We start from the raw sequence: 17,176 nt of genomic DNA, 5'->3' as shown, positions 1-17,176 counted from the left end.
AGTATTTTGTACTTAAGAATCGGAGTCCCTTTTTTCTTCTACGGGTGCCTTTTGTTTTTGCCTTGTCACAGGCAGGGCCCACTGCTCTGAGCCTTTCCCCATTGAGAAGGATAACTGCATTATTGGCAGGCACTAGGTAACTTGGAGAAGCAGACATATTTGTGAGCAGCAAAGTGACATCTAATTCTTGCCAAGTGTAGATGAGTGAGAGTTGGACATTTCAGCTGTTTCTTATAAAACATGCTTTACTATTTTGCTTTCTTCTGGCAGCTTGTTTGCTTGGGGGAGAGGGACAGTTATCTCAGAAAAGCTAAGTGAATATTTTAAGTGATTTAATGGGTGTTAAGTCCTTGAATCTAAAATAGGTGCAATAAATGTTTTAAATGCCAAACTCTACACTTTGTGGAAATTGACAGTATTTTCAAACGCAAGCCACCTATAAAGCACCAGAGGTGTTATAAGTAAATACCGACATAACTTAATTACAGAAGTACAGGCAATGTAAGAGCTGTATGTGAGTTTTAAGGTTTTTTTTCTTTTGATACCAGGTAACGAACTTGGGTCCTTACGCTTGCAAGGTTGGCAGCAGCACCACTGAGCTAAATGCCTGGCCCAGGTGGTCTTTAATTATTACAGTCACATATTGCTCTTTTGGGGACTTGGGGGAAGAATCTGAGGCTGGTAAAACATTATTGATTTAGAACTTTTAATTTTAGTGGTTTTTAAAATTTTTTGCCAAAACTGCAGTTCTTTGAAATTAATTGTTTAACTTTATGTAAAAGATATATTTTTTCTAATGTGTCCTAATTTGAGTTAATAAGTGCATATTTGAAGCAAGTAATAATTTATCATTACTGGTATTTTGCCAGGAGATCTCAAACTTGGACACCTGGACAGTAAGTAATGAAAGATAAAAAGACGTGAAATTAAGTTCCTTATGAGGTTTAAGGAATTGTATTGACATCTGCCTATCCTTAAGTCCTTTTTTTTTTTTTTTTTTTTTTGGTACCGGGGATGGAATTTGGGATCTTCTGCTTGCCAGGCACCACTGAGCAAAATCCATGGCCTTTTTTTTTTTTTTTTCGTACCGGGGATTGAACTCCGGTCCTTGTGATTGCAAGGCAGGCCACCGAACCGCTGAGCTAAATCCCCGGCCCCCCATGGCCTTTTTTATTCTTTTGTACATGATCTTGAATTGGTTCAGACGTAAATGAGCCTGTGTTGGTTTATGCTTGTTCTTCACTTTGTGGAATAATGACTCTTGTTTGGGTAGCTTCCTTTAATTTGAGCTGACCTCACTGAGGTTTGCAGGTGGTTAATTGTGGCAGTTAAATATTCAAATGCGCAGTCAGAATGTGGTAGGAATAGAAAGGCAGGCAGAAAGTAATTAAACAAAAATAGTGAAGCCGGTTGTGGTGATGCACACCTGTAATCCCAGCACTCAAGAGGCTGAGACAAGGACGATTGCTCTGAGTTCGAGACCAGCCTGGGTGAGTTCCAGGTCAGTCTCAACTATATAGTGAGACCCTGTCTCAAGAAAAACGAAAAAAATAAAAAATAAAAAAAATAGTGAACGCTCAGCTTAAAAAATCTTTTCTGCAATAAAAGACACATTGCTATTAATCTCCCTTAAAACACTTCCCCTTCTTTAGTTTTTTTTTTTTTTTTTTTTTTTGGCACTGGGTATCAATCATGGGAGCTTGAGCTTTCGAGTGGTGGAATCAATAAGCTAAATCCCTGGCCCTTTCCTTAGTTTGTTTTTGGTTTTATTTTTTTGGTGCCTGGGATGAACTCAGAACCTTGCGCTTTCAAGGCAGGCCAGGCTGCAGCACCACTGAGGTAAATCCCCGGCTCACTGACCCGTCTTAGCAACATGCCCTTTTTTTTTTTTTTTTGGTACCAGAGATCGAATTTGAGTCCTTGGATTTGCAAGGCAGGCAGTGGAATCACTAAGCTAAATCCCCAGCTGAACAACACACTTAATCTCGCAGTTATTGCCACTTTCTGAAGTTGTCTTTTGTGACTTTTGTGAGTATCTTTTCTTCCTGTTAAGGCTACCTCCATGTCCTGAGTTGATCCAAAATGTTTACCTTTTGTGGTCATTTTGATTTGGGGAAGAGCTAGAAGTCACAGGGTGCCAGAGCCAGTGAATCAGGTAGATGAAGACAAGCCACAATTTTTTTTTTTGTTTTTTGGGTTTTTGGTTTCTTTCTTTCTTTTCTTTTTTTTTGAGACAGGGTATCCTAAACTGGCCCTGGACTCAGTATGTACCCCAGGAGAGTCTTGAACTCATGATTTTCTTGCCTCAGCTTCCCTAGTGTTGAGATCATAGACATATGTCCCATCCCTGGATAAACTGCAATGTTTTTACAAGCCTGCCTTTCTGTTTAATGGCATTTGGCAGCAGCAGTGACCGTATTTTTTTTATTATACTTTTAAAAAGACTTGAAAGAGAATTTCCAGAACTGCATCAGAAAATGGCAAGAGTGGGGTGTGTTCAAATAGAGGGGGATTGATAGCAGTGTCTTCTACTGTACTAAATTGTTTTAAATTTAAACATTCACTGTATATTTTGATCACTTCTCATTTCATTTTAAACATTTTTCATCAAAAGTATAGCATGTAACTTAAATTTATACTTGCAGTAAACTCAGCAGGGCAAACATAATTCTGTTTCTAGAAATTTACTTTGAAAAAATTTTAGGAATACTTGCAGGCTAGCCTGTAAAGAAAACACCCTCTTGGGTTGGGGTGTTTAGCTCAGTGGTTCGGCCACCTGCCTCACAAGCACAAGGTCCTGAGTTGAATCCCTGTTAACCCCCCAACCAAAAGACAGTTTTCATATACTAGGTCATCAATATTTTATATTTAATAAGACACTTTTCTGACAGACTAACTGATGTGTCATAATGAAGTAGTTGCTTAAATTTCACATTCCATATACCTTCTTTAGATGCCTTCAATTAAGTTGCAGAGTTCTGATGGAGAGATATTTGAAGTTGATGTTGAAATTGCCAAACAATCTGTGACAATCAAGACCATGTTGGAAGGTAAGCTTATTAGAAAACTGGGTGGGAGGATAGGAGAAGAAATAGTATTTTGAGATAAATGTTTCTTTAGAGAATAAACTTTACCATTCTGACTCAGGTTATCCTGTTTTGTCTGTATTAGTAAGGGTCTCTTCTTTTTCCTCATAAAATGGATAAAACTGCTGCCTGTGCTGGTGCATGCCTGTAATCCCAGCACTTGCAAGGCCGAGACAGGAGCCTAAAATTGAGGAGCTGCTTAAAATTGATGGGGTAAGAATAGGGATGTCACCAGTAACATAGGGAAGATCAGAAACTTATAAATATTTGAAGAGAAGGGTTATATGCCAAGCACTAGCTATAAGAAGGTGAGACATGATCTTTGCCTTTGAAAAATTTATAACTAGGAGGGGGGCCAGATAGTAAACAAAGCTGTCACTTTGTGTAATTGGTACATTAATAAAGTTGTATGCCAAGTGGTGCTGTGGGAACATCTTAACTGGAATTATCCTAAGACTTTTGGGAAGATTGCAGTACATACTATGTAGTGCTAGTGGTTCATCACATATTTCAAATTAGTACGATTAGGATATCTTAGGAGAACATTCTGAGGTGAAGTAGACAAAAAATTAGGGAAAAGTAAAATTGAGGTTTTTAGTTGAGGTCTATTGGCGTAGGATGGGTTTGTCATACTTTGGTAGAGCTGTAAATGAGTTTGAGAGGAGTAGAGAAGAAATGACTAGTTTAAACTGCAGTTCGTTCAGAAGATCTACTAGACAGTTAAGTAGGTGACTCTTGGAGCTTGACTTGTAGACTGCTGGAGCTAGTGTTGTTTTCTAGGATAAGTTATGGGAGTATGGCTTTGTGAAAGAAGGGGTGGTTATAGAGGGCTCGGGTTAAGAAATTCTCCATAAACGGAGAATCATTGGCTTAGGACTCAGGACAGCCAAGGGAAGAGGGAGCATTTCTAGGTGACTAGAGTGCCAGATACTACTGTATACTACAGTATACTACTGTATACTGGTCACTTGGGAGGAGGGCTTTCATATTTGATAAGTTAGAGGACTTCTAACAGCTACTTAGGTGTGGTAGAGGCAGAAGCTGAATTGTCGGAGATGTATCTTCTATTTTCTCATTGTATAATTTCTCATAAAAGCAGATTCTTTTTTGGTGATGGGTATGTCACATGGCACTTGCAGTCCTATATCCTAATTTATGTAGGTTATGACTTTTAAGATGTTAAAGCCCTTGGTACATCCCAAGTCACTGTTCATTAGGTACCCATTGAGTGAAGAAGTAGTGTGGTATGGTCACTGAGAGAGTATGAAAACAATCCAGGGGTCTCTAAAGGTGGGTGAGGAAGGCTTTATCTAAAAGATGTAGAAACTAATAGTAAACTTGCTGCCTGAATGCTTGCTTTGGCAGTGAATTTGTTATTTCATTTTAGTTGATACCTGACACTAACCTGTCCTGTGCTGCTTCAGAAAACATTTGCCAATTTTAAGAACACAGGACTCCTTGAAAGTTTTCTTTGTGGACTGATAGCAACCCTTAAATGGGTTAAATGATTCTTCCTGATTGTAGCCTTTGGGCATTGGAGGTGAATGGTTTTATCTTACGTACCAGTGTTGTATATAGGGTTCTAGCCACTTGAAGTCTGGAGTTTGTGAATTTAGTGGCTTACTGCTTTTCTTGTTTTGCATCTACAGTATTTCTGGTTAGAGTTGCATGTGACGTAGAAAACAAAACTTTCTAGTCACAGGACAGTCAGTTGGAAATCTTGGCCAGTGTACATGTGGATTGTCTTATTTGTTCAGGTCTAGGGTGTAGTATCAGAACACAGTCTTTCAGAAGTCCTTGAAACTAGTTTAAAGGACTGACTTCGGCTCCTTGTGTATTTGGTCTAAAAGCAAGAAAACACTGAATGTCTAAATGCTAGAGGTAATCATTGACAACCACCAGGACCTTAACGTGACTTTTGTTTGTTTTTTGGTGGTATGGGGATCGAACTTGGTTCTTTGTGCTTGTGAGGCAGGTGGTGAAACCACTAAGCTAAATTCCCAGCCTTTAATGTGACTTTTTAAGTCTTCCAAATAACATTTGAATAAAATCTAGTCTTCTGTGTTGTTTTCCTAATAATATCTTAATTCAACAGCATGGGTATTTTGTATGTCTTCTTTTTCTCTTTTGATTAAAAGTATTTCACGCTTGTTCAGGAAAAACATGACTTGATGCAAATGAGAGACATCATTTTATAGGTTTATTCTAAGCTGGTTTGGGATGGGGACAGCATTGGTGGGAAGAAGGGACATGAGTTAACTCATTCAGACCAGATAAGATGAATTAAATTGCTTTTGAATCTGCTCTTTACCACTTTACTAGGCAGACCTGCTTGTTAAGCTCAGCGACCTTTGTGTGGTGGTCATGTTCATTGTTTTGGATTCTCATCTAGACCTGTTGACAGCATTTGGTGCTTGATCATTCGCTTCCTCACTTGACTTCCAGAGTATTTCATTTACTCAACAGCCTTGTTTCCTGAATCCTTTGACCTTTTCCTTATATCTCTATCCGTTCATTATAAAACTGTCTCTGTACCAATTTCCAGACATACTACAGTTTTGAACATGGTCCCTAATGTTACCGAGACACAATACCTGACACCCACAACTTAAGGCAGGAGAGGTTTATTTTCTCTTGTTTTAGTCTGTAGTCCACTGGCTCTAAGGCAGGATAGTAAGGCAGAAGGGTGTGGTGAAGGAGAGCTGCTCACAGCAAGGTGGACAGGAATCAGAGGGGAGGGGAGGTACATCCTTCCAGGGTGTGCCCCACAGTGACCTACCCCTCCTGACCAGGCCCACCTAATAGCAAGCTGTTGTAACGCCCCTATAATCCATTCACCTTCCAAACACATGCGCCTTAGGTTGGGGCGTTGTAGATCTGAATTGGACAGCTCTTGACATCTAAGCATGAATATCTAATAGATGTGTCAGAATTATGAAGCTAGAGCACTTGATCCCCCTTCCTAAAAATAATAGTTGTGGTGTCAGTCTTGGCCTTATCACTTGCCAGGAGCAACTATGTATTTTTCATGCCATAAAAACCTTGGTCTCCCCTGATTCCTTTCATAGTCTACTTCCCTTTTGTTGGCAAAGTATTGACTTTGCCTTCAAAATTTATACAAAATTAAATAATTTCTTACCTCCTGCTTAGTTATAAACCTTGTCTGAACCATCACCTTGTCCACGGATTAATGTCAGACCAGTAGTTGGTTTCCCTGTCGTCTTGTTCTCTGTTCTCTCTCCTCCATATGCTCAAAATGCACAAGTGTCCTAGGACTACTCCTCCCCATTATTTGATGTTACCCGTTTCTTCCTTGCTAGGCATTGCCTAGTAATACTACGTTCCTTAGTGTTTTAACCACTTAACAGTTAATGTGGAGCATCACTCGGGCAGCAAGTTCATATACAGACTCTCCCAAGCGCCACTGGGACAGGTGTCATTTCAACCACTTGATTCTTGTATTTAATAAATTTGATAAAATTGTTACTTTTATTTTCCTGTTATTATCTTATAAAAGTTAACCAAATAGCTGGGTGTGGTGGCACACATTGGGAGGCTGAGGCAGGAGGATCACTGTAAGTTCGAGACCAGCCTGGGCTACATAGTGAGTTCCAGGTCAGTCTCAACTACATAATTGAGACCCTGTCTCAAAAAAAGCCAAAAAAAAAAAAGGTATGTGGTTATGTTGTATTTAAATAATTGGACTGGGTGGTTAATTTATTTATTGAGACTGTGTCTTACATGTTGCGCTCACTGGCCTTATCTCCTGGGCTCCACAGATCCTCCTGCCTTGGTGTCTTGAGTACCTGAGACAACAGGCATGCGTTGTGTCTCTTTTTTATTGCTTTTAGAATGTCCCAGACACTTCTATGAGAAGGCCCTTGCATTTGCCATTTCCTCTGCTTAGGTGTTTTTACCTCTTGTAGGAAGAGATTCCACAATTGCTATAGTTATCCATGCTCATATATTTATTGCTGACTCCCCTAATATGCCTGTCATATATTAGGCTTTGCTTTTTTTTTTTTTTTTTGGTACTGGGGATCAAACTTAGGTCCTTATGCTTGTGAGGCAGGCACCAGAACCACTGAGCTAAATCCCCAGCCCTCTGCTATATATTAGGGACCTAAACATTTGACTCCAAATTGACCATGTCCTAGTACTTTGCTACAACCAGTATAGCACAATAATAACTTTTGGCTTCTAATTTTGGTATTTGATAAATATTAAAGTAACTTTAGGCAACTCTAGGCAATTTTTTTTTTTTTTTTGAGACAGGGTCTCACTATGTAGTTGAAACTGACCTGGAACTCACTATGTAGCCCAGGCTGGTCTCAAACTTGCAGCAATCCTTCTGCCTCAGCCTCCCGAGTGCTGGGATTACAGGCATGCGCCACCACGCCTGGTGTCAATTCTTCAGTTGTATAGAAGCTGAAGGATAGATCCATTTAATTTTGAAAAATATTTTTATTCACAATCTTTAACATGAATCTTAATTGGAAGTTTTTCTTTAAAATTCACTTGTTTTTGTCAGGGAAACTTATTAGGTCATAAGTGCATCATAACAAGCAAAAATATAAGTGGAAAAGAAGGCCTTCACACATTTTAAACTTACCTGGATATATCATCATCATCGTTTCCTTAGGTGTCCTTCTGGAGGTATTTTAGACAAATTAATACTTGCTTTTATTCAAATGACGTCTCTTTATACCTAACTTGAAAAAATTTAAGATGTTTTTGTCAGAGGCTGCATAACAAGTATGTGAATACATATTTAGGCTTCAGATTTGAGTGGTTTGCTATTTTATTATAATTTTTTTCATAGTTTCATTTTCTAAATGCAGTTCATGTAGAGAATTTGATCTAAAGACTAAGAATATGGTCCAGCTATAATTTTTTTCCCAGGAGGCTGCCCAGTCATTATTGAACTCCGGTCCTTGTACTTGTGAGGCAGGTGGCAGCATCACTGAGCTAAACCCCCCTGGCCCATCCCTTGTCTTTCTAATAAGAACTTCCTTTAAGTAATATTCTTGTGTTTACCTACTCACACAACTTGACACAGTTTTTGATTGTTCATAGACCCATTGTTGGGGAACACCAATTTTAAATGCTCTTAGAATAACTTAGGCTCAGTAATTTTTATTTTCTTTCAGACATTTCTTTCACATAACTTTAATATAGTCTAGTTGGTATATTACAGTGGAGTAACAAAGTAATGGTCACTCTGGGTTTTCTTAGATTTGGGAATGGATGATGAAGGAGATGATGACCCAGTTCCTCTACCAAATGTTAATGCAGCGATATTAAAAAAGGTAAGGGCTTTTAATTTGTTTTGGATATGGGGAACCCAGGGCCTTGAGCACGCTAAACACATGCACTATCATAGAGCTACAACTCCAGACCCTGGTAGTGTCTTTAAAGGATTTATTTTTAGAGTTGGAATGCTTAGACTTAACAGATTTAGCTTTTTTGCTTTTATATGCTTCCATTGTTCCTTTATGTAAATGAGCACTTCTGAATCTAGCATGTGATTCTTCTAATCCTGAAATAAGAAAATACACAGACTGCTTTTTTTTACACTTGATCTTAGCCAAAAGGCTGAGAAGCAACAAGACTGCTTTTTTTAGGTCAAAAATTTCTGAAAGTAGACTCAAACTACATTTTAGTTTATTATGGTATAGATTTTACAGGGATATATATGTCAGTATTTTAGTTGGTGTCAGTCTAGTCTCAAACACTGATAAATACAGTACAAGTAACTCAGTCTATATCAGAACTTTAAAATTTGAATGTTCTTCCGCACTTACTTGAATGTTATTTATACAATAATACACAGAAAACAGTCCTGTCTGTTCTTTAAAGTTGATCATTGTCATTGATTGTCATCAGAAAGACCTTTTTTGTGTCTGCTGGGTGTTGAGCCTGGGCATTGCTAGCATATGCTCTGTCACTGACAAAGATTTATATAGTAGGTCCATCTGCAAGTACTTTGCTGTGATATTTTTATTGATCTGGCTAAATAGCCTTAAATTAACACACCACTCCTTAGAACATCGTGATTAAATCATGACTATGTTCTTAGATTGATTGATTGATTGATTGATTTAAGAAAATTTTTTGGTACCAGGGATTGAACTCGGGTCCTTGCGCTTGCAAGGCAGGTGGAGGAACCACTGAGCTAAGTCCCTGGCCCCAGATTTATGTTTTTGAAATGTGTAGAGTACATCTAACACTTCATTCCCTTTCTGTACCAGTTCATTCTAATCCCCCTCCTTCATTCTTTCAGTGTTTTTTAATGCAGATATCAACAAATAAGTATATTGTTCTTTGTACATAATGTAGCAGACTATAAACTTGTAAATGTTTCCTTTCATAACAAAGTGATGATCTTTCACTTTAATACATGGCCTTGCTTTGTGTCAAAGTGTAAACAGTTTTTCCCACGTTGAATACGAGTTCAGTGGTTCAGGGCACATAGCTCCTTAATACAGCAAGCTGTTTCAGTGGATGCTTGCTCCAAAGGAAGATTGGGACAGATCTAGAGATGGGGATGTTCGGCTGCAGTGGGCCTCGCCCTACAGGTAGTACTACATGTTTGGTTTCAACTTACACCTTGTCCTGTGAGCTCTACTCCTGTTGAGTTGCAGTTGCCTTGTTTTTTCCTACTCTTACCAATATTGCCTATTACCATTCTCCCTAAAAGTGATCCTCAAAGCCTGAACATTTTTTACATGTATTATTGGCCATTTATTTTTTGTATTTTCTGTTTTCTTTTGCTTATCTATATTACAAATAAAAAAGATACACGTAATGTAAGACTTATTGTAACTTCTTTTTTAGCAATATTGGGGGGGTAAATTTAAGGCCTTTGTGCTGAGCTACATCCCCATCTCTTAAATTTTTTTAGCTTTAGTTTTTATTAGTACATATTTGTCTACATACTGATCACATTCATCATGGGGGATTTGTACCTGTGCATAATATATTTTAATTCTTTTTTTCACATTCTCCCCTCCAGCCCGTCTTTCCATCCCCATTTACAAAAGCTTTCTATTTTTCTCCTTCCTCTCTTCTTTCATCCTCCCACATCCTTGTGCTCCCTCCCAGTTGAAGTTCTTTGGTACTTCTTAGGATTTTCCTCCATTGTGTTCCTTACTTACCCTTTGAGTTTCTCACATGAGAAATAATGAGATATTTAAATTTGTGTGTCTGATTTATTTCACTTAAGATTATGGTCTCAAGGTGCAATCATTTTCCTACAAATGACTCAAGCTTATCCTTCTTTTTTGGCAAGGTAGTACTCCATTTTATATACTCACATTTTTTTTTTTTCAGCTTTAATTGAGTTTATTGGTACATTTTAGGGATACAGTACAGTTACATTCATTGTTGGGATCTTGTACCTCTACATGACAAGTCTTGATTCTCATTTTTTCCCCTTACCTCTGCCCTCCCTTCACCCCCTCCCCTTATACTCACAATTTTTAATCCATCTTTCGGTGGGCATATGGGCTATTTCCAAAATTTAGCTATTATAAATCGTGCTGCTATAAACATGGCTATGCATATATCACTGTGGTATGATGCTTTTAACTGTTTCAGGAAGCATCCTAGAAAGGGGAAAAGCTAGGTTAAATGGAACCTCTAGTTTTAGTTTTTTGAGGAATCTCCATACTGATTTCCATAGTGGAGAAGGTTTCCCCCCATCACCACACTTTTTTTTTTTTGGTAATAGCTATTCTTTCTGTAGTGAGGTGGAATATCACCATAGTTTTAATTTGTGTTTCTCAAATGACTAATGATGTCGAACATGTTTTCATATATTTATTTGCTTTTTAAAAAAATCTGGTAAGTGTTCATTTCAGATGCCATTTTTTCAGATGCCAAATTCTTTAAATGGGAGGGGGTCCTCATTTTTTAAAAAAGTTTTTATGCATTGTAGATGTTAGTCCTTTTGAGGACAGCCTTTTAAAATTGTTATTTATTTATTTATTTATTTATTTATGGTACCAGAGATTGAACTCAGGACCTTGCGCTTGAGAGACAGGCAGCAGAACCACTGAGCTAAATCCCTGGTCCTTATTTACTTTACTTTTGTGGTACTGAGGATTTATTTGGGGCATTTGCCCTGAGCTACATCCACAACCTTTTTAAAACATTTTTACTTCGCTCAGAAGGCTGAGACAGAAAGATCGCTGTGTGTTCCAAAGCCAGCCTGGGCTACATAGTGAGTTAAAGGTCAGTCAGTCTGAACTACATAGTGAGACCCTGTCTCAACAGACAAAACCGAAAATACCCCACAGAAAAACAAGCAAGTTTTAAAATTTTGAGGCAGAGTTTCACTAAGTTACTAAATTTCCCAGGCTGGATTCAAACTGAAGATCCTCCTACCTTTTCCTCCTGGTTCAGTCCCAGAGTGCTGGGATTGCATTTGTGTGTCAGGCTTTGTGTTTGAGACAGGGTCTTGCTAAGTTGCCTACACTGGGTTCAACCTTAAATCAGCCTTCCAGAGTGCTCAGATGACACGTCTTTTTTGGGGGGTGGGGTAGGTGGTGTGTGCTGGGTGGGGATTGAACCCAGGGAGTGCTGGGCTAGTTTTGTATTTTTTGAGTCAGAATAGTCAATTCTTGAGTTTGCTAGACTGATCTTCCCAAGTAGCTAGGATTGCAGGTATGTGTCACCACATCCAGGTGAACTTCTTAAAGTACTATTGAGTGATACTAAGTACATCCTCAGTGTTGTGTGACCATCATCACTTACCATCTCAAGAACTTTTTTGTCATCCCAAACTGAAACATTGTTTCCATGAAATAACTTCCTGTTTCCCCACCTCCCCCAGCCTTTGGTAACCATGCTTCTGTTATCTGTGAATTTGACTAATCTGGGTACCTTAGTGGTTTATTTCACTTAGCCTAATGTTTTTAAAGTTCATCTGAATGAGAACTTGTTATATAATTTATGGTATGGTAACTATTTTATCAAGTTAGATCTCATTCTTTCTGAATTCTGAGTATTGTCTTTTGGGGTTAGGTTGGTATTTTAGTTTTTTGCCATACTGGGGATTGAATTTAGGGACTTGCACATGTAGGCAAACACTGTACACTTGAGCTATATCCCAGCAACATCTGTCTGTCTCTCTGTCAGGATTGAATCTGGGGCCTTCACATTGAGATACATAGTCAATGCTTTATTTTATTTTTTAAAATTATTTATTTTGGGGGGTACTGGGGGTCAAACTTGGGACCTTGTGTTTGCAAGGCAGGCAGCACCACTGAGCTAAATCCCTGTCCCTGTATTTTTGAGATCTCGCTGTCTGAATTGCCCAGTCTGGGCTCCACTTTGTGATCCTCCTACCTCAGAATCTCATAGTGCTGAGATTACAGGTATACCCACCATGCCTGGCAGTAATTGAAATCCTACTTTTGGCATGCAGGCAGTATAATTTTTGAGTTTTTCCATTTTTTTCTGGCATAAAGTTATAGAAAAGTTGAAAGAATTGCACAGCAAACAGCCATGAACCTTACCACCTGGATTGTACAGTTTTAACACATTGTCAGTATTGATTTTGGTCTTTATGCTGCTGTGACTAATCTAACTAGTCAGATTCTTCAAAATTCATGATGTATTCATTCCCTTAGAAAGCAAATGGCCTTTTCTTGCCTTGTTCCTATAGCAAGTCCTATGTACATGTCTGAGGTATTTGGAATTACTTGGTTATGATGTAAAGTACATATTTGGATTTAGATTTATTAGGAATTCTAGGGTTTTTGTTTTTTGTTTTTGTTTGTGGTAACAGGGATCAAACTCAGGATGCTGTGCTTGTGAAGCAGACGGCACCACCACTGAGCTAAATCCCCGGTTCCCTAGGTTTATTTTTAAAGATAACAATTTACATTTTCCATTAGAAGAATATGAGTTACCTTCACACTGGTGCCAACAATTAGTAATGTCGGAATATTGATTTATTTGTGACTCTAGAGTAGTATCTGACTATATTTGTTTTTTGTTTTGTTTTGTTTTTTTCCTACCAGGGATTAAACTCAGGTCCTTGTACTTGCAAGGCAGGCACGGTTTCCCTGAGCTAAATCCCCGGCCCTCTCTGTAGTAATTTTTAAGATTTTATATTCTGTTGCCGTAATCAGTTGTTGGTTTTATATGTTGCCGGTATCTTCTGTTCTGATGTTGATTCTTTTTCACAGAAGTTTTTTTAATACAGTCAAATATATTATACTGCATTGTTGGCCTTTATCTGACAAGCTCTTGTACCTTGTAGGATTGTAAAGAATTGTTAAGCTTCATTTTTCACTTTTCAAGTTTGGCTGTTACAGTGGTACCTTGGTTCATGAACTTAATTGCTTCTATGATTCGTTGCAACCAAATTGGAAGCATAGTATGTGCGTAAATGTGCTTGATGCTACTGAACTGCAAGCATAGGATGTACTTGCAGTTCATTTGCAACCAGAATCATGGAAAGAATCAAGTTTGTTAATCGAGGCACCACTGGCATTTTCTTTCCAATCAGCTTCTAGCCAGTTCTTGTCCCAGCATAGAAATAATGTTGTCTCAGGAGTGGAGTGTGTGCCATTTGACAAATGCCACATAGGAACTGAACTATCTTGTTACAGGTCATTCAGTGGTGCACCCACCACAAGGATGACCCTCCTCCTCCTGAGGATGATGAGAACAAAGAAAAGCGAACAGATGATATCCCTGTTTGGGACCAAGAATTCCTGAAAGTTGACCAAGGAACCCTTTTTGAACTTATTCTGGTATGTTTTTAATACATAATTCAGCTCCTTTGCCATTTCTTTCAGAGTTAATATGATAAATTTGTTGGTATTGAACTTTTATGGAAGTCCACATAGCAGTTACCATTTTAAGTGATTCAAAAACAGTTAAAAGTAGAGATAGCAGATCAGATTAATAAAAGCACCCCTCAGCTGTGCTAGCCATAAGAAATCCATTTTAAGTAAAGGATGGAAAAATACAGACCCTGATAAGTAACTCTGGTCGGGGAAAAAAAAGAAAGCCGGAATGACTATGTTAAAGATTTTGGAGCAAAGAATATTAACAAGGTAAAAGGCATTTCATAATGAGAAGGGACTCAATTTATTAAGAGGACATAACCATAAACATTTATCTACACAGAAGTAGAATTTCCAAAAAATAGGGGGAGAAGAAAGTTAAAAGTAGAAATAAATAAATCTGCAAGCATGGTTAGAAATTTCAGTATTTCTCAATAATTAGAAGTAGAAAATCAATAAAGATACAGAAAACTTGAATAACACTACTAACCAACTTACCTTAGTTGATATCTATAGAACATTACCTCTTAAGGACAGCAGAATACATACTGTTGTCAAGATAAACCACGTTTTAGACCATAAAATTAGTCTTATTCAAGTTAGGCATAGCTTGCAATCTCTGCAGTTGGGAGGCTGAGGTAAATCAATTGCAATTTAAGTCCAGCAGTGAAACCCTATCAAAACAACAAAACAAAAATTGATAACCAAAAGAGAGCTAGAAAAGGCTGCAAATATTTGAGAACACATTTCCAGCTAACTTATAGGTTAGAGAAAGATTTTCAGATTTAAAGTGTTTTCAACTAAATAGAAATAAAACACTTAAAATCTGTGGAATGCAGCTCATGAGGGTACCTCCAGGAAAATTGATAGCATTTAGTACGAATATTAGAAAAGAAGTAACTAGTGAGCTGGATATGGTAGCACACACCTGTAACCCCAGCACCCTGGGAGACTGAGGCAGGAGTATTACAGATCTTGTAAAATATGCATTTTAGACCAAATTAGATATACATTATCAATAACTAATTTTAGATTTAGATGAAAATATCTAGTATATTTTAATGAAAACAATATCATTTTACAGGCAGCAAACTACCTAGACATCAAAGGTTTGCTTGATGTTACATGCAAGACTGTTGCCAATATGATCAAGGGGAAAACTCCCGAGGAGATTCGAAAGACCTTCAATATCAAAAATGACTTCACTGAAGAGGAGGAAGCCCAGGTAGGTAACATAATTTGTCTTTGATCCCATGCTTTTTACTACACTGAGAGAGATGCATATATCGGGGAATCCTGATGCTTGAGTGGTAATACGTACTTTCTGTTATCCTGCTCACTCTCTCACTGGTTTGCATCTCAGTCTAAACGTTGAGATGATACTGTTCTGTTTTGTTTTGTTTTGGGTTTAGGGGCGGGGTACTAGGGATCGAACTTCTTGGGCCTTTGCCCTTGCAAGGCAGGCGACAGGTCCATTGAGCCAAATTTGCAGCCCCATTACTGTTCTTTTTAAGCACAAGAAAATGGGGTTTGATCCAGAGGAGTTCCTTCACATTGAATTGATTAGCACTTTTCTTGCTTTAGCACTTGGGGGCTCTTGTGTAAGCCATAAATATTTGACTTCACACAAGCAGACCCACAGCAAGAGTGTATGTTGGCATATTGCAGAGCAGCTAAGTAAATGAGAAAGAAATGAATGCATCAGAATGTTTTGTTGACACAGCTATGAATGGAAATTGTGAATGAAGTAATTGAATTTGCTCTACCAGTCTTGACAAACTCATCGCCCATTGCTTTACTTTTCTGATAATTTCAGCAGAGCAGAATAAAAACCTAGGAAAGCAAAGAGAGAAAGTCAGGAAGTGTTCTTATCATCCGGTATTTCTCCAGTTACCAATCTGTTTGACTTACCTTGGAGGCTGTTGAATTTGTAGGTAGTTCATACAAGTCTTAGAAGACTGTTCAAGTTAAGATACTTCTGCCTGTCTCTTCCAGGTACGCAAAGAGAACCAGTGGTGTGAAGAGAAGTGAAATGTTGTGCCCGACACTGTAACACTATAAGGATTGTTCCAAATACTAGTTGCACTGCTCTGTTTATAATTGTTAATATTAGACAAAACAGTAGATAAATGCAGCAGCAAATCAATTGTACTAGCATAATATTGTTCCCATTGCATGTGTAGTTTCAGTACTGATTCCAAACCAATGGCTGAATTTCTTCTAGTCTGAGCAAATATTCTGAATAAAACGGAACTGTGGGTTCTCTGTAGAAAGTTGACATTTTGAGCTTTCCCTCTTTTTGTAAAGTGATTTCTGCCTAGTTTATTGTCCAGTTGATGTTAGTGAGCTTTTAAAAGTTGGCATTGTAAATAAAACAACTTGCAAAACGTTTTCTGAAATAGAATTAACAAAATACATCTTTATTCAGAAGTTGGAAACTGGAAAAAGGCTACTTGAAATAACGGTTCCCAGTGGGATCATTGGGGGGACGTCTTCCAGCCTCCAGAGTCAAGCAGTGTCACTGGTATATATAGGCCCGTGGAAGTGGGGCTCCCCTAGCTGGACCTGAGGTCTTGTTTTACTTGTTTTTAAAGTTTAAATGTCAGCGTTGAGTATGTTGCCTAGAGACTCAGTAACTACCAAGTTTATGGTTTGGGGAAAAATGTAACTAGACAGTTTATTAGCTTTTCAATTAAAGACAACACTTAATTCGTGTGGTATGTCATCTTTAATCACTGTTCTCACATGGGGGAAACAATTCACATTACTTGCATGTAAAAAGTAATTTAACCTTTAATATTAAAGTATTTTGCAAAACCCAGAAAACGTTCATCATGAGTGCAAGATACTTTTAATAAAAAGTATGTTATATAATAGGTAGTAAACAATTTGCTTTTGTCGATTTAAATATGTATCTTAAATTAGTTAAATGTGATTACATTTATTTAGTTTAAAAAGATTTTTGGGTAGTTCATGTCCTAGCTCACTAGAGGCAGCTGATACAACCAGAGGCAGTGATAGGTGCCCTCTCTCCTAGTTGTCATTTATGTGGTTAACTGACCCGCATGCTGAACACAGAGCTGCACTGATGTTGTTTGTAACTTCTACTACCACAGAGTGAGTTTTGATGGCTTCAGATGGGTCTTATGTTTTGACTTTCTTTTTCTTGTGCTTCTCGTTTTCTTCTCTTTTGTAGTTACCATCTGTGTTCAGGTGTTATTTTATTGTATCTTCCTCACATTTACAGTGAGCCATTCTGGCTAAGATCATTTGCTAGTAGAGTGCTTT

At 38.0% G+C, this 17,176-nt stretch overlaps 1 protein-coding gene across 1 annotated transcript; it reads left to right on the top strand.

Moving 5' to 3' along the window:
• Nucleotides 1-567: 567 nt before the first annotated feature.
• Skp1 (S-phase kinase associated protein 1) lies at nucleotides 568-16,597 on the top strand. The gene is made up of 6 exons (XM_010639725.2): nucleotides 568-578; nucleotides 2,954-3,050; nucleotides 8,322-8,395; nucleotides 13,709-13,852; nucleotides 14,973-15,113; nucleotides 15,884-16,597. The coding sequence occupies exons 2-6, from the start codon at nucleotides 2,954-2,956 to the stop codon at nucleotides 15,917-15,919; spliced, it is 492 nt and encodes a 163-aa protein (XP_010638027.1). The 5' UTR covers nucleotides 568-578; the 3' UTR covers nucleotides 15,920-16,597.
• Nucleotides 16,598-17,176: the final 579 nt, after the last annotated feature.

This window comes from Fukomys damarensis, unplaced genomic scaffold, assembly GCF_012274545.1.
Source record: "Fukomys damarensis isolate Sample0158 unplaced genomic scaffold, DMR_v1.0_HiC HiC_scaffold_9, whole genome shotgun sequence".
NCBI lineage: Eukaryota > Metazoa > Chordata > Mammalia > Rodentia > Bathyergidae > Fukomys > Fukomys damarensis.
The sequence above is the reverse complement of the archived record's forward strand: the minus strand, read 5'-3'. Positions and strand labels throughout refer to the sequence as shown.